Consider the following 17,759-nt stretch of genomic DNA (forward strand, 5'->3'; position numbering starts at 1 on the left):
TCTCTCAGGAGAGTCGTCTGGGGAAACAAGGACAAAACACAGAGTGATGACAGTGACAAGTGCAGTCAGTGGAAGAAGGTTCTAGGAGATGAGCCAGTACACATATAATCTTTTTTCTTTTGCCTTTCTTCCCTCATCAACGGCCCTCCCCATCCTAAGCTATTGACAACATGTCTATAACAGTATCTGAGTTCCCTTGCATGTACCATGAATTCAAGCTAAAGTGTATTAGCACAGGCAACAAGAGTTCTAGCCTCATTTAAGCGATGAGTAGAAAATGTACTTCAACTGGTTGCCCAAGGATTCTCAGAAAGACACCCTAAGATCCAGAAATTCACTGCCTCAACTCTGAGAGAGAGAGTTCCCATGTTGTGTCTTTGCATTCTCTGCCTCCTTCTCCCAACTTCATATCAGGTTCCCACCCAGAGGGAGAGCCAGGAGTGCCCCCTGCCAGCTCTGTACCTCTTGCCTTCTTCCTCTAAACCCCTTCATTCCACCTCACGTCACCTCAGAGTCAGTGTCAAGGGTAGGGAAGATACACATGTTTTCCAGAGCCCTCACTTGTGAGCTTAAAATAAAACCATCAAGAAACATGGGATTCAGATCTTCACCTTCCTTCCCCCAGCTTGGTCTCTTCAATGCGTGGCCTTCTGCAATGTTGTTTTCTGTTAGCAGACGGTGGTGCAGCCAGTGAAAAAGCCTTACGAGCAGACTTTTCTGATGACCTTGGTGCTGAGAAAGAGCTTTTATAGACCCAGTTTCCAAGGTGCTTGATGAACAGATAAAGGCTTCTGTTTGTGAATTTTCTCAGGTGGTCTTCAACAACTGTGCGAGAAAAAAACCTAGCAACCCTCATTCTCACCAGAACTCCACAAGCTTGACATGGGGGAACTTTAAGCCACTTGATGATCTCAGGGACCTGCTTAGAAAGTTTCCCCTGGGAATGCCTCTGGGATCAGTCTCTAGAGGGGAGAAACTGCACTGTTGTTTGTAGCCTGAATTAGATGCTTATATCATTTATTAGGAGTCAAGGTTCTACTCTAACTTCCCCTTAAATCCAGGGTTTTCATGTCATTCTGTCCTGAGTTTACAGGCTCATCTTCTTCTTTCAATAACTCTCAGAGCCTATAATTGACTTCAAGACAGAATGGTCACATTTTTGCTACCATTTCCAATTTTTCAAAGGGAGCTTTGAGAGTAGAACCATATTAAAAAAAAATCCAGGTTGTAGGAGCTACAGAGAGCACCTCACACAAAATACTTCTAGGACCATGAGCTGCTCAGAATGGTAGAGACACCACACCACCACCTCCACAGACACCACCTACTCTCAGTTCTACTAAAGGACACAGACAGGCCTTTACTATATATGAGGAGATCAAAATATCACAACACCCATGCCAGGAAGTACACATACACACACACACACACCCTGCATGGAGTTACTCTATAGAAGTGCAGGCTTAAGGTACAGCAACAGATGTACCTGAGGGTTTAATCCTATCATTATTCAGATGACAAAGTTATTCTTTATATGATCTGTTCTATGAATACTCTTACAAGAATTCAAATCATAAAAGCATTTCACTTGTAAATTTCCACTGCAGCTGCCTAAAATAATCCCAATTTTTCCTGGGACAGTCTTAACTTACACCAATTATCCATGAATAATTACTAATAGCACACCTCATTTCACTCTCAAAAGTGTCAGATTTGGATAACAAATTATATGGTTGCCCTACTAAAAAGAGCATAGGCAGCTATTCAGGTCCTCTGACCCCAGCAGTCTCCTAGACTCTCTGATTTCTATCTCCTTATTGACACAGTCTGTATTTCTTCCCCCTTGCCCTCAAAATACTGAATTTACACTGCTGAACAGGCAATGCTGTCTCTTCAGTAGATCTTGGCTTCAGAATTAGGAAGAGTATTGAATGCAAGCTGCTTCTTATTTATACCTACCCAAAAATCCTAAAGCAAAGAAATACCCTAGTCACCTGCTTAAAATAGATAAAAAGGAAAAATAAAGGTAAAAGATGAAACTGGTACCAGGAATAGACATTAGTGCTATACACTGTTGTATATAATTTAGATGGATAGATTAAATTTTTTAGTAGTACTTAATAAACTTGGGCATATTCATACATTCTGAACCAGCATTCCACTACTAAGTGTATATCCAATAAAAATAAGTATAAATGTTTATTTAAACACATGCCACATATGTTCATAGCCTCATTGTACTTAATAGCCAAAAACTGAAAATAATCCACATGTCTAACAATTGGGTAATAAATGGCATGATATTAACAATATAAAACTCTATATAGCCATGCTATATAGACATATATGTCATGAACCTATTATGAGGCAAAAGAAACCAAGTACAAAAAAGTACACAATTTTGTTTCTATTTAAATAAAATATAAAATCAAGGAAACTAACCTATAGTGTTAGACATCAAATAGCCTTTACTCGTGGCCAAGAAATCAAGAGTAAAGAAAAGAAGAGACATGAAAACTGCTTCAAGGATCCCAGCAAAGTTTTGGGTCTGATAAGAGTTCTGGTTATACAGATGTGTTCAGTCTCAAAAATTCATTGAGCTGTACCTTTATGTTACACTTGTTTAAAAGTCTATTTAAAACAGAACTGGAGAACAAAAAATCATCCTACAAAACTAGTTTAAGACTAAAATTACTAAACAGCTTTGAGTCATGATTTCCTCGTTTGTAAAATGAGTATTTACTGACCTGACAACTTAGTATAGCAAAACATGCAAGAAAAGTAGCACTGTTTTTATTTCTCATCCATCTTGTGCCCCTTAAAATAAAAACTTGTTATATTTTTCTTATATAAAAGGAAAAAAATCAAGAAGAAAGAGAATTAATGCATATGGAGCAACTACAAGTCCCTGGCATTATGCTAGATGTTTTCCAATGTAATATCATGTTTATAACAACCACACAATGTGTATATGTGTGGCAGATTGTTTTTTCCCAAAGATGGCCATCCCAGCACACACAGACACACACACACACAGCCACTCATATGAGCCCCACACTTTGTGTTCTACATGTTCTTAGTGTAATAGGACTGGCATTCCTCCTATCAAGAGATGAGGTTGGAGCACTGTGGTGTAGAGTATTAACCTTCCACCTTCAGTACCGGCATCCCTTACAGGCAATGATTCAAGTTCTGGCTGCTCCATTTCCAACCAGCTCCCTGCTGATGAGCTTGGGGAGGGCAGCACAGGAAGCCCAAGTGTTTGGGTCCTTGCACCATATTGGAAGCTCCTGGCTCTCAGCTACAGCCTGGCCCAGCCCCAACTGTTGCTGCCATGTGCTGGGGAGTGAACCAGCACATGGAAGATTTTCTCTCTCTCTCTCTCTCTCTCTCTCTCTCTCTCTCTCCCCACATCTCTACCTTTCAAATAAATAAATATTTAGAGAGAGAGAGAGAGAGAGAGAGAGACGAGGTCTATGTTCCCTACTTTTTCCTCTAGGCAGGGACATGGACATCTCCAACCAAAAAAAATGGTGGAAGTGTTTCTATGTGACTCCACAGCTAAGTCATAAAAGGTTATGGTTTAGGTTACTGTCTCTCTCCCGTTCCCTTTCTCTCTCTCCTCTCTTTCTTTTAGCTTGCAGTCTTTCCACTCATTTCTCTTTTGTCAGTCCCTTGCCTTCAAGATAATCATACTGGAACTCTCTGGTCTTGCCTCAAGATACACTACAGGGGACTGGTGCTGTGGCGCAGAGGGTTAAAGCCCTGGCCTGCAGTGTCGGGATCCCATATATGCGCTGGCTCGAGTCCTGGCTGCTCCACTTCCAATCCAGCTTTCTGCTATGGCCTGAGAATGCCAAATCCTTGGGCCCTTGCACCCGCGTGGGAGACCTGAAAGAAATTCTTGGCTCCTGGCTTCGGATTGGTCCAGCTCTGGCTGTTGCAGCCATTGGGGAATGAACCAATGTACAGAAGAGCTCTCTCTCCCCCCTCTGATTCTTCCTCTCTGTAACTCTGCCTTTTAGATAAATAAATAAATCTTAAAAAAAAAAAAGATACACTACAGTTTATTTACCTAGTGTTGAGGGAGAACAGAAGCCCTGTAGGACCTACATCTGGGGGAGAGGGGAGGATTGGGGGGATGAGCATCAAGAAAAATGACCAGGGCAATGTCCAGTATAATTCTGGGTTCCTTGGTCCAGTTATCCTTTAATACCCAGAAAATCTCCTTCCAGGTCCACATTTGAATGATGTTTGTGAGGTCTGCTCTTAAGAAGAAAATAGTATACATAATTTTATTATACATAAATATAAGAAATAGTATACATAAGACTATATAAGTATATAAATAGTACACACAGTTTCTCACTCATTGCATTTTCCTATCTTGAATGACAGTTTTGCAAATGTGGAGCACCATGGCCCAGCAATGGAAAAGAGAGAAAACATTACCTCTTTTAATTAGCGTAGAAGTCATTTTATTCATCAACCAACAAATGTTCATTAAAAACAGCTATGCCTAGCAATACTCCAAATTTTACATCCGGAAAGAATTCTCCTGATAAGACAGAACTAAAAATTGTGGGTGAAATATAAAAATCATCTATTTTTCATGTTTGAGCTAGCAGAAATAAGGGGAAATCTGTGCAAGCAAAATAATTATGACTGATTCATAATACTGAAGCCCCCAAAGGAAACATTCTCGTGGCTACATTAGATTACGAAAAGAAACCCACAGAGGAAACAGGAGCAAGACATGTATCTGACTTGGCCTTGGCTCAAGAAGAACAGAAAAAAGGAGATAAAATGCTTCCTGAGAATTTCAAATGACCTATTTACATCAGGCAAAAAAATATCATATTACATATATAACAACAAAAATCTTCTCTGGAAAATACAACATAAATCCAGATATCAGAGAATTTCTTCAGATAAATAGTCAAGGATCATGAGCTTAAGATGAAATCAATTAGAAAATACAAAATAATCCACCGTGAATCAAAAATACCAAACACAGCGAGGGGCCGGCACTGTGGAGTAGCAGGTGAGGCCACCGTCTGCAGTGCCCACATCCCATATGGACACTGGTTCAAGTCCCGGATGCTCCACTTCTGAACCAGCTCTCTGCTATAGCCTAGGAAAGCAGTAGAAGAAGAACCAAGTCCTTGGGCCCCTGCACCCATGTGGGAGACTCAGATGAAGCTCCAGGATCCTGGCTTCGGATCAGTTCAGCTCTGGCCATTGTGGTCATCTGGGGAGTGAACCAGCAGATGGAAGACCTCTCTCTCTCTCTTTCTCTCTCCCCACCCCAACTCTCTGCCTCTGCCTCTCTGTAACTCTGCCTTTCAAATAAATAAATCAATCTTTAAACACACACACACACACACACAGAACCCAGTCTATTCCTGCAAAAGTATTGATTTTGTCAGGGACAGTGTACAAGATAATGTGTTTAATATGTTTAAAGAAATAAAAGAGCAGATTCAAATAATAAAGGGAGCATAAAAATCAAAGAACCACCAACATTTTAAAGATTCAATTCTTTATTAACTGGAGGGTTAAGTTTGTGATTATAAAGTAAATGGAGGGGCCGTCACTCTGGCATAGTGGGTAAGGCCGCCTCCTGCAATGCTGGTCGGTATCCCATATGGGCACCAGTTTGAGTCCTGGCTGCTCCACTTCTGATCCAGCTGTCTGCTATGGCCTGGGAAGGCAGTAGAAGATGGCCCTAATCCCTGGACCCCTGCACCCTCATAGGGGACCCAGAAGAAGCTCCTGGCTCCTGGCTTTGGATCAGCACAGTTCCGGCTATTCTGACCATCTGGGGAGTGAACCAGCTGATAGAAGACCTCTCTCTCTCTCTCTCTCTCTCTCTCTCTCTCTCTCTCTCTGCCTCAGCCTCTCTGTAACTCTTCCTTTCGAATAAAATAAATAAATTTTTAACAAAAAGTAAAAGTAAATTAAATTGAAAGTATGTTATTGTATAAAAATTGACAGAAAAAATAAGAAAAGAAAGGGGATGGAGTATACAATGGGAAGTAGTATGCTCTTAAAACTGCCTGTGTGGAATACATAAAATTTGTTCCCTTTATATAAATTTTTTAAAGCAAAAAAAAAATCAAATGGAACATTGAGAAATGAAAATCTGGTTACTAAAATTAGGAATTAAATAAATATGGTAATTAATTGTGTCTACTATACACAGTGAATAGAGAAATGCAAACTAGAGGGTAGGTTTGAAAAAAAATATCCATAAGTCAGCATCAGTGGAGGGTGAAGGGAAGCTATGAATTAGAGATCTAATTTAAGAAAGTAGAAATGAGAAGGTCCAACAGATATCCGTGGGTTCTGCATCCTCAGAGTCAACCTACTGTGGGTTGATAATATTTGGAGCAAAAAATTGTATCTATCAGGAACAGGTACAGACATTTTTCTCTAAACATTACAGTATGGCAACATTCACATAGCATTTACATTGTTTTAAGCATTATAAGTTATCTAGAAATGATTTAAAGTCCGTGGGAGGATTGCCTAGGTTATATGTAGACATCGCACTATTTTATATAAGGCACTTGAACATTTGCAGATTTTGGTCTCCATGGAGGGGTTTGGAACCAATCTCTAGGGATACCAAGGGATGAATGCCCACATAGAGCATTTAACACAAGTTAGTCCCCATGATTTGCTCTAAAAATAAGGCAACAACCCAAACAGACAAGTCCGTGCAATTCCAAACACAGCATCTAGATACAGAAACCTAGAATGAACAGATACACAAAACTAATTAGAATACAAGTGTGCCAGAAAGAAGTTACAGATGCTATGAAAGCATTAAGCAGGGGGCCTTGCTGCATTTTCCAGATCAGAGAAGGCCTCGCTAAGGATGTAAAATTCAGTTTCAAAACTCGAAAGCACACAGGAATAAACATAGCTGTTTGAGCCTGTCCACCACTGGTAATGCCTTTGTATGAAGTTGGGTTGGAGCCAGGACTTGGCCACCTCTTGGGACAGTTTCCTACAGAACAGAGACTTGAGTTCAGCCAGCAGGGTGTTCACACACAGGATTCTGAGTGCAGGGCGGGCCAGGGACACAAAATAACCAGCAACAATTTCTATTTTATTGGTTTCACAGTAGAACAGCAGTTACCAGAGGCAGGGGAGAGTATGGGAAAACCTGGTCAGTGGGTATTAAGTTACATTTAGCAGACACAAGTTCTGGTGTGTTTTTGCACAGTAGGGAGACCATAGATAATAACAGTGTTCTGTATATTTCCAGAAATATTGAAAAAAGGATGAGTTTCGTTTTTACTGTTTTTACCATAATTAAATGATAAATGTTTAAAGAAATAGATGTGTTTGTTTATCCTGATTTGAACATTATACAACAGATACACATATTGATTGAAACATCATAAGGTTCTCCATAAATATACAATTTTTAAGTGTGTATGTATAAAGATAAAGAGAAACAAAGTGAAAAACCTACCAACTGATAACAAATGGCAGGGGGTGCTGGTAGTGCCAGCAGGAAAACCTAGGGCAGCCTGAGCAGGTGATCCAGTAGTGTCTTTGCTGCAATTCTACCATCTGACTTCCCCACCTGCCTGCCCGCAAAGCGGGTTCTCCAACCTGATCTGGAATTCTTTTAACACCCCTATTTTTGCCAATTAACTCTGTTTACCAAGGTTAGAGAGAATCCACTATCACCACTTGCAGCTAAGATCGTGGCTAGGATAATAGGAACTAGAGGCCAAGAGGGCCGCGGATAGTGAGTGTAGACAGGATAACCCTCCTGGGCTGTGGGGCAAAGGCTCACATCCCTGTGATGAGGGCAAACACTCCCTGACTGTCACTTTCAAAAACGAATGTAGCAAACACCCTTTAGTGTTGCTCTTTTGAACCACTTTCCCCTTCCAGGACATGAATAAAATAAACAAGCATGCCAGAATCCAGATACTGTTGTTCTCCATATCCCGGCAATAAAGTTTTCAAAACATTCAGCTCTTTAATTCCTCATTTTTCCTTGAATAAGGCAAATTATGCTGCTTAGTGGAATGCATTCAGTTACTTTTTTTGCTAAACAGAGATGAATTAAATGAATTAACTGACCAGCTATTTAAATGGGATGTCAGCCATAAAGAAATAAAATAAAAAGAATTATGCTTAACACTTGAGGATGAAATGGAACAATAATTACCATTACTAATGATTATCTAGTGTCTATTTAAATTAGTCAAAGTTACGATAGTTTTCTATTTTTATGGGCTCTATATTCACTTCATTGTCTTTGAGATACCTTACAAAATTAACAGATAGAATAATGTTTTGCACACTTGTTAAAACCTCTACTCTTTTTTAAAAAGATTGATTATTTATTTATTAGAAAGTCAGGGTTACACAGAGAGAGAAGGACAGGAAAAGAGAGAGAGAGAGAGGTCTCCCATCTGTTGGTTCACTCCCCAATTGGCCACAACGGCTGGAGATGCACTAGTTCGAAGCCAGGAGCAAGGAACTTCCTCGGGGTCTCCCATGTGGGTGCAGGGGTCCAAAGACTTGGGTCATCTTCTACTGCTCTCCCAGGCCATAGCAGAGAGCTGGACTGGAAGTGGAGCAGTCGGGACTCAAACCGGTGCCCATATGGGATGCTGGCACTGCAGGCAGTGGCTTTACCCACTACGGCACACGCCGACCCCTAAAACCTCTACTCTTAAAATGTAGGTTGTTAAAGAAAGTGTATCTTTGATTTTATATCCAGTTATTTTGTGCTGAATCTTTATTCAGCAATAGTCTCGTACTACTACACAATTACTGTGGAAATGCTCGATCCCTATTTTATAACATGCTTTTAGAACTGCATGGCTGGCTGTTGGTTTGGGATAACAAGCAAGTTTATCAGAAAAAAAATCAACAAAGCATTCTTTTATTTTTATTGACTCAAAATATAATACACATTTATGGGATATAATGTGATACTTCAGTACGTATCTATACTGCATCATGATCAGATTAATTAGAATATGCATCACCTTAAACATGTATTATTTCTTGTGAGAACATTCAAAATCCTCTCTGCTAGCTATTTAAAATATACAAAGCATTACTGTATGTAAAATATGTAACACATTATGCCATACTGGTTGTCTAACAAGTACAATGTTACAGTTAGGAGGAATAAGTTCTTCTATTCTATTGCACAATAGAGTGAATGTAGCAAGGGAAAGACATTCTGAGCCAAGGTAACCAAAAGGAAATGGAAAGGTCATAAAGGGTAGCAAAACACTGCAAATTGGGGAATGGCAATTGGCATTAAGAATTGGATTACTGGGGCCAGCATTGTGGCATAGCAGGTAAAACTGCTGCCTGCAATGCCAGCGTCCCATATGGGCACAGGTCCATGTCCTGACCTCTCCACTTCTGATCCATCTCCCAGCTAACAGCCTGGCAAGAGCAGTAGAGGATGGACCAAGTGTTTGGGCCCCTGCCACCTACATGGCAGACCCAGAAGAAACTCCTGGATCTTGGCTTCAGCCTCAGCTATTGCGGCCATCTGGGGAGTGAAAGGGATGGAATATTCTTCTGTCTGTCTCTCCCTCTCTGTAACTCTGAATTTCAAATAAACAAATAAATCTTTTTAAATTGGAATTGGATTGCTGTATACATAGGAGGGAAATTGTTGAAGTGAGTTAATATTGTTAATTAATTGTATTCTCCTTCCCTCACTGAGTCCAGAATCAATTGAAAAATTAGTCTCAAAATCACACAGGAAAAAAATTAATAAACTCTATTGCTGGTAAAGTTAATTGGGAGATCCAACTTGAATGTGCATCTACAGTATGACTGTTATTTCCCATTGTATACCACTAATTAAATTTCTAATCCAGGTCAAAACTGAGTTGGTAACATTTGATCTTCCCTGCAAAGGAGAGCAGTCGCACACGGAAGAGATGAGTTGGGTCCTGAGAATACGTCTGCCCTAATTAGAGAATGTGGTGCAGGGTTTGTGCAATGGGACAGGACCACACTGAACCACAGACTCATCCTATGAATTTCTCATCAGTCTTACAACCCACTTATCTCCCTTGAAATGGGGTAAGGATATGGGAGAAGAGATAATAATGCTTCCTCACTTACTTTCAGGGACAGTGAAGTTTCCCTTCCCAGCCCAGAGAATTTGAGGTACAAGCATTATGTAGGAAAGTCAAAGTTTGGGCCCAGATGGGCTTGGATTTGTCTATATTCAGTGGTGATCAAGGTGGGAGAATGCTAACATCACCAGACTTGAGTCTGGGCTTTTGGAAATGAGAAAGAAGGGACTGGAGGTAGCAGAGGGATATGCTGAATTGGAGCCATTCAGTTATAACAAAATTCCACTCAAGATATTAGAAAGGGAATTTAGGATCATCAGATGAACACATGACTGTCAAAAAGCTCTTTGAAAAAAGAAAACAATGCATTTACTCCATAAAGCAAATAGAAACATTTTACCTCCCCACACCACCCTTATGACTCTAAACACATCCAATACCATCACTAAGAGTCATGACTTTGATATATATTTTGAAAAGCTATTTACATGTTATAGCACTAAAATTAAATGGCAAAATAGAATATAATATGACCACATATTTGTGTGTATATATAAGGGTACTACAAAAAAGTTTGTGAAAAAGGAGAATTAAAAAATAAGTCTAAGCTGGTATTATGGCATAGGGGTTAAGGCCCAGAGGGTTAAGTCTCTGCTTACAAAGTCAGCATCCTATATTGGAGCACCAATTCGAGTCCCAGCAGCTCTGCTACCAATCCAGCTTTCTGTTAATGTGCCTTGGAAAGCAGAGCTGGTCCCTGCCAACCACGTGGGAAACATGGATGGAATTCCAGGCTCCTGGCTTTGGCCTGAGCACAGCCCTGGCTGTTGTGGTCATCTGGGGGAGTGAACCAACACATACAAGGGCTCCGTCTCTCTCTTCCTGTTTCTGTTACTCTGCCCTTCAAGTAAATACATTAAAAATATCTTTAAAAGTAAAGGAAAATAAGTTATTTAGATGCAAGAAAGTATTTTGAAATCTGCACGGGTTTGCTATAATATACATTTCCATGGACTTTTTAAACACCCCACCTACATACACACACACACAAGATGTTTTGGAAACTTGTCTAAGCCATCATAACTATACACAGAAACACGGATACACACATACACATGAAAAAATTATATGAAAGTATGCACACCAAAATCTCAAGAGTGGCAATCTTGCTTTCTTTTTTTTTTATTCTTTTGCTTATATCTATATATTCCCTATCATACATATTCCTACAACACATAATCCCTGCTTTGCAAATTTAGGAAGATTGATTTTAAAGTTAAATTTAAAACAAAATACTGCATACTTTCAGTGTTTGAAGGTCTCACTGGGGATTTTTTTCAGCATTTATTCAGCATCTTCTGTATCTGTCAGGTATTAAGTTTCCCACCTGGGTTATATCACCTGGCCGAGGTTAGGAATATAACCCTTTATTTAGCTGGATTACTGTGCAATCCATGTAATAGCAGTTCAGCAGCTCTCATGTAAGTTTCTATTACTGACCTTATTAACTCAGTGCATTAAATAAGGAGACAAACTTTCAGTGTTTTTCCTTTGACATAAGTTGTTCACCAATTGTAGAGATTTGTTCATCTCAAAGGCAACAAGAATTTGGACACCGTACAAGGTGAATATGCATCACATGTGCTATTTCTTAAACACCCAGATTGAGCCTTCTGGAATGTTGCTAGTGTTAAGAATGTGGGCTCCTGAGTTATACAAGCTAAATTCAATTACTTAGCTCTTATATCTGTGTAATCTTAGGCAAGTTCCTTAACTGTTTTAAGCCTTGGTTTACCCATTTGAAAAATAAACGTAATTATATAGTTATGGAGAAAGATCAAAAGAGAGGCTGTGTGTAAAGTTCATAGAAGATAGTAACATCTCAAAAATGTTATTTTTTGATTTTGAAAGGAATGAGTTCCTTGATTGTAAAATTCTTGTCCTCATACCCACATTCATTCTCAGATCATGGTAGTCTGAAAAGATAAAAACAAAAAATATATGAAGGTATCTGAAAAGATTAGGAAACAATGAAGTTTTGGTTATTAAACCAGAAAAATAAGAAAGAAAGAAAAAATTAAAAACAAAAATAAATACAAAAGGAGAGGGAGTCATCACAAAAAATACCACAAAGGAAGGCCCTTAATGGGGAGAACAGTCATTTTTCAGGCAGCCAAAGCCACGGCATTTACAATCAAATTGTACAGACAACAGTCTCAGGGCTTTTTCCCTCTCATCTCAGGCCTATTTCTTCCTTTCCTGTGGTCACACGGGTCACTGATGGGAACCTGAGGAAGCCGTCATAGGGGCAGGTAAAAAGTGGTAACAAGAGGATAACAGGTGAGACTTGGTAAAATATGCGTTGGGCCACACAGGATTTCCTCATTCAAGTTGAGCAACTATGTCAGTCAAACACAAGTATACCCAGAGAGACCAAGACACAAATGAGTATTTAACAAACATGAGTATGCTCACAGAATCACACTAGCTTACTGCTCATAGCTTAGCTTTACGCACTCTCTGTAAACAGAATCAATGTTGGCCAAGGAAAGAACAGAATGAGCCTCAGACATGCCATTTTACTAGAAAGCCATAAAATGATTAAAATATGGTGGGTACTAAAAGGACATAGAAACTACTGTGAAAAGGCGCCTACTGGCCAAGTCAGGAATACCCTGAACACCGAAGTAATTACAGATAATAATGAATCATATTCCATTAGATAAAATCAGAATGTGTGAGTTCATAGGAATACAAATGAAAACAGAGTACACAAAAATGGAATGGATATGAAAGAAATTGACATTTTGAGATTTGATTATCATTTACAGCCTTTTTCTATACTCCTGAAGAACAGTGGTCTTCCTTCTTACTACTTGTTGGATTCTTTATTTAGTAAAGTAGGCGATTATAAAGTAACCTACTTACTACTTGTTGGATTCCTTATTTAGTTAAGTGTGCGATTATAAAGTAACCTACTTACTACTTGTTGGATTCCTTATTTAGTTAAGTGTGCGATTATAAAGTAAATTGGAAGTATGGCATTATAAAAACTACGAGAAAAATAAGGAGGGAGGAGGGTGGGAATACAGGAGGAAGTGGGGGAGGGTAGGATGGGAAGTACTGTTATGCTCTTAAAACTGTTTATATGAAATAGATGAAATGTGTTCTCTTTATATAAATTTGGTAAAGTAAAAAAAGAAAGAAGACTCTTCTTGACAGAATTCCAGCAAACAAATAAAGAAGGATTGATAGAACTAGACAATCTCCATTTTCAATCATCAGAGTAATAGTTAATTCAGGCACAAGTCCTCCATCAATGGATGTTAAAACTAATGAGTGAAAATTTGAAAATCAACAAGATGTTTTCCATAGTTTCAAAATATCTCTCCCCACAATTTATTTTCAATGACAAAGGGGACAGTAGTAGTCATTCTCAATAAAATTATTAAGGACTTGAAAAGTTACAGAAGCCTGGGTATTATCAGCTGTCTCCAGAAGCAATTCTAGGAGGAGATAACACATTGCCATTTGTGAGAGTAAAGAAAGAGGAAGATTTACTCTGAGAAAGCAGCACTTTGCCCTGCAAGTCTGCAAAGGCAGCCATGATCCTGGTGACTTTTTCTAAGCGTATTTGTCTTTTCAAAGACAAGCAGTCAGGAAAGTACTCTGGGAAAACCAGAGTTCCATAATCAGTGATTTGTTTTCATTGCACAAAATTGTCTTCAGTGATTATCTCTGGGAATATCAGTTTAAATAGAGAATTCAAAATATGCCCAACTGGTTAGATTTTAGAAAATTTCCTTCAAAGGCCAGTGTTCAATTGGATAGCAATTTGGAGTTTAACTATCTTATATAATACCATGCACTTTGGGGCTGGCACTGTGGTGCAGCAAGTTAACGCCCTGGTCTGAGGCGCTGGCATCCCATATGGGCGCTGGTTCAAGATTCGGTTGCTCCACTTCCAATCCAGCTCTCTGCTATGGCATGGGGAAGCAGTAGGAGATCACCCAAGTCCTTGGGCCTCTGCTCCTGCATGGTAGACCCAGAAGATGCTCCTGGATCCTGGCTTCAGATCAGCACAGCTCCGGCCATTGTAGCCAATTGGGGAGTGAACCAGCGGATGGAAGACCTCTCTCTCTCTCTCTCTACCTCTACCTCTACCTCTACCTCTACCTCTACCTCTACCTCTCCTCTCTCTATGTAACTCTGACTTGCAAATAAATAAATAAATAAATCTTTTAAAAAATATACCATGCAGCCGGTGCCACGGCTCAATAGACTAATCCTCTGCCTGCGGCGCCAAAACACCGGGTTCTAGTCCCGGTCGGGGCACCGGATTCTGTCCCGGTTGCTCCTCTTCCAGTCCAGCTCTCTACTGTGGCCTGGGAAGGCAGTGGAGGATGGCCCAGGTCCTTGGGCCCTGCACCCCATGGGAGACCAGGAGAAGCACCTAGCTCCTGGCTTCGGATCAGCGCAGTGCACCGGGCGCTGGCCGCGGCAGCCATTGGGGGGTGAACCAACAGCAAAGACCTTTCTCTCTGTCTCTCTCTCTCACTGTCTAACTCTGCCTGTCAAATATATATATATATATATACCATATATATAATATATCATGCACTTGATGGTAAAAATGGGTGGAGAGTCAAGGCCTATAAATCCAAGTAAGGGTCTGGTTTTTACGACAGACATGGGTGACATGAGCTAGTGTTGGGGATCACAAGTGAATTAAAGGATGTAACAGGCAACCAGGGTGATGGGACCAAACATGTCCATTTACGTGGTGGAAGAGAAGACCATGCTGCCAGAAGCATGAGCAAGTCAGCTTCTAAACATGCTACAGATTCTGCCCAGTGCCCTTAAACCCTTGTTAAACCTCCACTCCACACACACCAGGCATTGTGCCAGGTGTGGGTGAGGTCACAACAGACACCAGGATCTGCTCCCACAGAAACCATAATTCAATTTGTGATGGAGTGGAAGTGGAAAAGCAAGCAAGCAATGCCTTACTTTGTGACCCATGCCTCAAAGGCTAAATGCTGTGAGAACACAAAGAAAAGGCACTGAAACCAAAGAAGGAAGAGAGAAGGAGAAATTCTAAAAAAGATGCTTCACAATAGATTAGCACCAGGGGAAGGCTCAAGAGTATCTTCCCTTCCTCTGGCTAAATGGGTTGCAGAAATATGGCCAAGTCAAGAAAACAGACATTTAAGAAATAAAGGGAGAGACCCGGTGTTGTGGTACAAAGCATTCTATGAGACAAAAATATTCTCTGGACCCTGAGCTGACCACGCCAAGCTGTAGACTTCACTCCGGGTTTGCAAGTACATTGGAAAGAAGGAAATGACTTTGTGTTAAACAATCACTACATTCTGTCCTTCAGTTCCTTGACATTTTCTATAAGTTCTTGCACCCAGTATCATCACTAAACCTCTTCAAGTCTAAGCCCCTGAAGATCCACACCACCAACTCAGAAGGTATGATGCTTGCTGCTCTCTGGGTCCTAACACTTCACTCCTACACACTCTCCAAAAGTCTTCAAGAATTTCTCTGGTCATTTAGCCAAGACCAGCCCAACAAAATCCTATACCTCCTACCTCCTTACAAAAATGTGATATTTAAAATTAGCCCTTGAAAAGTTGCATGAAATTTCTGTAGAGAGTGCCAGATTTTAATATCCAAGGCCAGCTCACATTTGAAATAAAGTCTTCCAGGGCCCGAGGGAGGAAAAAGTAAGCCACAATGGAGAAAGCCTGTATTCTAGCCACAGCTCTGGCACTGAGAAGCCAACTAACCTTAAGGAATAGATATAAGCCTGTATTTACCTTCAGAAACATGAGAAAATGAAATTAAATTATTCTTAAAACCCACCAAATGTGAGGATCCTTTGGTTTTAAGAATATTTATAACATGAACAACACTTAGAATAGGAGGGTAGGGTGGTAAACCCATGTAAGAATGAGTTAAGATTTCTTCCATGTAATCAATGGAGCCTGATGCATTCATTGGGGATATGTTTTTTCTTTCCTAAGCATTTCTCCTTTAAGAGAATGAATGTTTGCTCAAGGTTTTTCTCAGAGCAACTTTGACATCTTTATTCCTCAAGCTATAGATAATTGGATTCAGCATGGGCACCACAATGGTGTAGAATAAGGAGGAAACTTTTCCCTGGTTCATAGGTAAAAGAGAAGCAGGTTTGAGGTACATGAATGCCCCTGACCCAAAGAAAAGAGAAACTGCTACAATGTGGGAACTGCAGGTGCTGAAGGCCTTGGACCTGCCCTCGGTGGAGCGAATATGGAGGATGCTGGACAGGATGAGAGCGTATGAAATGAAGATGGTGACTGTGGGAACCCCAATATCAATGCCCACAACAATGAAAACTACCAGCTCGTTCACAAAGGTACTGGAGCAAGAGCGTTCAAGAAGGGGAAGGAGGTCACACATGTAGTGATTGACAAGGTTATCAGCACAGAAGGTCAGTCTCGCCATGCAGACCGTGTGCGCCATGGCCCCGGCAAACCCCATCCAATAGACACCCAACAGAAGGAAGAGACACACCTGGGGAGACATGGTGAGTGTGTACAACAAGGGTTTGCAGATGGCGACATAGCGGTCATATGCCATGGCCGAAAGGATGAAGGATTCCGAGACGACAAAGAAGAGAAAGAAGAAGAGCTGAGTCATGCACCCAGCATAGGAGATGATGTTCTTCTTTGAGACAAAGCTCATCAGCATTTTGGGGGTGATGACAGTGGAATAGCAGAAATCTATGAAGGAGAGGTTGAAGAGGAAGAAGTACATGGGGGTGTGCAGGTGAGAGTTCAGCCCAATCAGGGTTATCAAACCCAGGTTCCCCACTATGGTGACCACGTAGGAACCCAGAAATAGGAAGAAGAGGGGCATCTGGAGTCCCGGCTGGTCCGTCAAGCCTGCGAGGACGAACTGTGCTATGGAGGAGGCATTCTCGGCTGCCATTCTCGCAATGGCACTCTGTGGGGACAATGGAAAGGAGCCATTCAGAGAAAGAGACCACTGCTGCCCACACCATCACCTCCCCCATTCGTGAGAACTGGAAGCACACAGCGGTTTTCAGCTTCAGCAGCAAGGCCTTTAGTGGCGCCCCTGGGGGCTCGTCTTTCTGCCCCAAGTGACTCTGCCTCTGGATTGCCCCCTGGGTGCCCTTGCCCCATCATGATGGCAAACGCTGCTGAGAAAGACTCCAAGGACTCTGATCTTTACTTTTTCCCTTTTGCTGTGTTCTTCCAACTCCATTTTCTGCTCCAGTTTGCAAAGACTGGAAGCAGTCCCTGCAAAGAGTCCTCTCAGAGGCTGGAGTGCCTGTTTCTGCATCTGGACTGTCCACCTGCTGGTCATCCTGGACAGAGCACAAGGGTGAGGTAGAGACTTAGGTAAAGTTCCCACCACTCAGCCAGACCCTACTACTCCTCATCCTTCAGCCTGGAGCTTCACTGATGTTCCCTGTGATCTGGCTCTTACCCTCAGTTGTTCAGATAGATGAGCCGTTGTACTAGCTCAGATGAAGGATGAAGCACAACCATCTGTCTCTGCATTGACTGGAGCATCAGAGCCCGGGCTGCCTCTGAAATCTTTCTGAGCTGCAGAACACAAGCTCTGAGCCAGGCTTTGGCCCGAGGCTTTTCTCCAGCTTTC

General features: G+C 41.1%; 1 protein-coding gene across 1 annotated transcript; it reads right to left on the bottom strand.

The window, feature by feature from the left end:
- Positions 1–16,127: 16,127 nt before the first annotated feature.
- On the bottom strand, positions 16,128–17,063 carry LOC133764756 (olfactory receptor 8B8). Its single transcript, XM_062198440.1, has one exon. The coding sequence runs from the start codon at positions 17,061–17,063 to the stop codon at positions 16,128–16,130; it is 936 nt and encodes a 311-aa protein (XP_062054424.1).
- Between the last annotated feature and the right edge of the window lie 696 nt (positions 17,064–17,759).

Source organism: Lepus europaeus, chromosome 7 (assembly GCF_033115175.1).
Source record: "Lepus europaeus isolate LE1 chromosome 7, mLepTim1.pri, whole genome shotgun sequence".
Taxonomy (NCBI): Eukaryota; Metazoa; Chordata; class Mammalia; order Lagomorpha; family Leporidae; genus Lepus; species Lepus europaeus.

Coding starts and splice junctions, on each gene's coding strand:
- LOC133764756 (XM_062198440.1), bottom strand. CDS start 17,063: ATGGCAGCCGAGAATGCCTCCTCCATAGCACAGTTCGTCCTCGCAGGC.